The sequence below is a fragment of the Arachis ipaensis genome, chromosome B04 (assembly GCF_000816755.2).
Source record: "Arachis ipaensis cultivar K30076 chromosome B04, Araip1.1, whole genome shotgun sequence".
Taxonomy (NCBI): domain Eukaryota; kingdom Viridiplantae; phylum Streptophyta; class Magnoliopsida; order Fabales; family Fabaceae; genus Arachis; species Arachis ipaensis.
Genome location: NC_029788.2, coordinates 122814753 through 122818414, shown reverse-complemented (window position 1 = coordinate 122818414; position 3662 = coordinate 122814753). Strand labels below are relative to the sequence as shown.

At 40.7% G+C, this 3662-nt stretch overlaps 1 protein-coding gene across 3 annotated transcripts; it reads left to right on the top strand.

Moving 5' to 3' along the window:
• Nucleotides 1-3033, top strand: LOC107635114 (probable UDP-arabinopyranose mutase 5). 3 transcript variants are annotated; one of them, XM_016338493.2, is made up of 4 exons: nucleotides 1-122; nucleotides 240-400; nucleotides 1402-1531; nucleotides 1768-3033. In XM_016338493.2, the coding sequence occupies exons 2-4, from the start codon at nucleotides 287-289 to the stop codon at nucleotides 2796-2798; spliced, it is 1275 nt and encodes a 424-aa protein (XP_016193979.1). In that variant the 5' UTR covers nucleotides 1-122; nucleotides 240-286; the 3' UTR covers nucleotides 2799-3033. The 3 variants fall into 3 exon arrangements, with proteins under 3 accessions (XP_016193979.1, XP_016193977.1, XP_016193978.1); XM_016338491.2 differs by having other exon boundaries at nucleotides 1625-3033; XM_016338492.2 differs by having other exon boundaries at nucleotides 1625-2091.

The window sequence follows — 3662 nt, the reverse complement described above, 5'->3', positions numbered from 1 at the left end:
GGCAGAACGAGGGGTTGACTGTTGTGAATGTTATAATGTCTGAAATGAGTTATCCATCCACAAAAGAGAGCAAAGGCAAAAGGCCAATCCAAGGGCGGAAACTTCAGAGATTCAAGGATCTGGTTCCTCTTCCTCTCCAGCACAACCATTTTTATTCTTAGAATTTACTATTATTGTTTAATTTAATTATTATTTCAAAATTAATTAATTAATTAAAATTTTCATTTATTCGTTTGAAGAGAAAGAGAGAAAGAAAGGAAGAAAGAAAAAGGAGAGAGTTGAATGAATGAGAACACCGCCAACACTGCTCTCTCTCACAATTGACTCAGCGGTCATTAATCTCTCCGACTTCTCCGATCTCTCTGTCATCCCTGATCACATCCTCCTCGATCTCTTCCTCGTGAGTTTTCCTCCACTATTTCTACTCTCTTTCTTCTCCAATTTCAAACTTCGTACCCTAGCTATTCAATTCATTCATTCATTCATAGGTAACAACAACAACACCCCATTCTTATTTTGATCGTTTTTTTAGTGTGTTGTGTTTTGATCTGCCCTAAAAATCTGAACTTGCTCATGATTTTTGCTGCCGCTGCAAGGTCCTTCTTGTTAGGGTTTTCTTTTTCGTGAGTTTCTCATGATGCTAGTTAATTTGGTTTATATGCAGCTGCAAGTTTACGTCAAATGTTTGGCAAAGTTTGTTTATCATTATTAGTACCTAAAACTCTGAATTGAGTTGATTTTTAATATATGGGTCATTGGAGGGTTAATATCTTGTATATGCACATGAATTTTATCGTAAATTACACATCTCTGAGGTTAGGTGATATTACATACCTCGCACTTTACAGTGACTACTTCTTTAGTGGGGAGGTTAGTGTCAGTGTGTCACATTTTGCCATATTCAGGTGAATATTATATAATAATTTGAATGTGAGTTTCAACAGAGTTTATGTATACCCTTACAAAGGGAGGGCATCTTGTGTATATCACTTAATCTCAAGGGAAGTCAATGTGATTTAACCTATGATTTATGATAGGGTGCAATTAATTCATCCATGTAACCGAACCCAACTAGTGGAATAAGGTGTAGCAGTTAGTAGTCCCAGGGTCAGATTTGCTTTACATTCTGATTTATTCTTTTTCGACCCCGTTACATTCTGAATTCAGATTTCCTTGTTGGTTGTTGCCTTGACCTTGGATATTTATTGCAATAAAGAAGCAAGTCTTCTTTGTGATTTTTCCATCAATGGAGTCTGCCAATCATGATTCGTAATTTAGAGTCAGGCTATTGTAAATTTGGTTCTGATTATTTCGTTCTCTTTATAGAATATAAATCTTTTATTGTTTGCTGAAGTTTCATTTTGTTAGCATTTTGATTGCATTAGATATTTTTGTGGGCAGAGAATTTTGAGAGCTGGTAAACTGACTGAGAAAGTTCTGAGATTGTTTATAGCAACCGGTAAGGATGAAGTCCTCTCACTTGTTCAGGCACTGAATATACAACATATTCTGACCCCTGTGCTTCCTACCAGTGAGTTTTTCTAAGAATTTATCTTACACATTTTGTGACTAATCCTGGGGTGGCAAGTGTTTCTTTTCTGACCCTCTTAAATACTTTTTACAGGGTGCTCTGAGAAATTTTAAGAAAGCATTAAACCATTGTCTGCACTTGACTGCACTTCAAATTTGATTCATCGGGCGTGGCAGCAAACAACACTTGAGTTTTGTGAGAGAATTTGTATTCTGCACCTCAGAAGATGGCTCAAGTAACTATCAACGAAAATGAAGTGGATATTGTGATTGGCGCATTGCACTCTGATCTTAAATCTTTCTTGAATGAGTGGAAGCCAATATTCTCCCGTTTCCACCTGATAATAGTGAAAGATCCTGACCTCAAGGAGGAACTCCAAATTCCTGCGGGCTTCAGTGCGGATGTCTATACAAAATCTGATATTGAGCGTGTGGTGGGTTCTTCCGCCGTTCTCTTCTCCGGATATTCATGTAGATACTTTGGTTTTCTGGTTTCACGGAAGAAGTATGTTGTCTGTGTCGATGATGATTGTGTCCCAGCAAAAGACACTGCAGGAAATATGGTAGATCCCGTGGCTCAGCATGTTGTGAACCTTAAGACACCCGCAACTCCTTTTTTCTTTAATACACTGTATGATCCATTCTGTAAGGGTGCAGATTTTGTTCGTGGGTACCCATTTAGCCTGCGAACTGGGGTTGATTGTGCTTTGTCGTGTGGACTATGGCTGAATCTAGCAGACCTTGATGCACCAACACAAGCCCTTAAGCCAAAAGAGAGGAACACGCGATATGTGGATGCTGTTCTGACTGTCCCGGTGAGATCCATGTTGCCGGTGAGTGGTATCAACATTGCCTTCAACCGTGAAGCAATTGGCCCGGCATTAGTCCCGGCTTTGAAATTGGCCGGTGAAGGAAAGTTTAGGTGGGAAACTGTGGAAGATATATGGAGCGGAATGTGTGTGAAAGTAATATGCGATCACCTATCCCTTGGTGTGAAAAGCGGATTGCCCTATGTCTGGAGAACAGAAAGAGGCAATGCCATAGAGAGCTTAAAGAAAGAGTGGGAAGGAGTGAAACTGATGGAGGAAGTAGTTCCTTTCTTTCAGTCAGTAAGGTTCTCACAATCAGCAACTACAGCCGAGGCTTGTGTGCTCGAGATGGCCAAGACAGTGAAGGAGAAACTGGGGAAGGTTGATCCTATGTTCTCTCGTGCCGCTGAAGCCATGGAAGAGTGGGTCAAGCTCTGGAAGTCAGTCGGATCCAGCTGAAGGATGGGGAACGTGTGATTGGCATGTTCTCTGGATTTGTAGAAAGAGTGAAGGTTATTGTTGCCTTGTTGGTTTTCTTATTTCTTTATTTTATTTCACTAATTTGTATCTGTTTTATTCTCACTATGTAGTTACCTAAACTTGTTTACCTGACAGTTACTCTTAGATTGAAAGGCTGAATAAAATGATTGTACTTGTGGGCTGTGGCAATTGAATAAATGTTTGTCTTGCATAATCACATAAAATGCAAGTAATTGTTACCCCCCAAAAAAGGGGGGCAATAGGAATTCAAATCAGAGTTGAAGGATTTCATCAGTGGTTTTCTGCAAAATTACTTTTCTTTTTTTAAAAAAAACCAATTATCATTACAATAATCCTGATAAAACACCGATTAATCTTGCTTAATCAACACAGCCACTGTCCTCCACTTTTCTATTGTGCCGACCATGCTGGAGCAATATCCTTCTCCCCACCTTACTCATCAACACGCCATTGTCCCTGTCCGAGCATGCCTTCCGACGCTGATGGAGGAGCCAACTCCCATCCTGTCACACTCACCTTATCGATCCGGCCGTGCTCGCCTTCCAGATCCAGTCATGCTCGAGTTCCAGTTCCGGATGTGGTGCTCGCCTTCCAGTTCCAATAGTGTTCGCCTTCCAGTTCCAATAGTGTTCGCATTCTAGTTCTGGGTGTAGTTTCTAGTTGTTGTGCTGTAGTTTTTGGCATTGGGAAGAGAAGACAAAGTTAAGACAGTGGCCCATTACTTGCCGAAGATGTCACTTACCATGGAAGGGAGACCACCGGGCAACCCAATCTGAGTGGCAGGAACGAAAATGGGCTTGTGAGACCATGAGGACTTGTTGG

Coding starts and splice junctions, on each gene's coding strand:
- LOC107635114 (XM_016338493.2), top strand. CDS start 287: ATGAGAACACCGCCAACACTGCTCTCTCTCACAATTGACTCAGCGGTC. Junction 401..1,401: donor TCCTCCTCGATCTCTTCCTC/GTGAGTTTTCCT, acceptor TTTTGTGGGCAG/AGAATTTTGAGAGCTGGTAA. Junction 1,532..1,767: donor GACCCCTGTGCTTCCTACCA/GTGAGTTTTTCT, acceptor AGATGGCTCAAG/TAACTATCAACGAAAATGAA.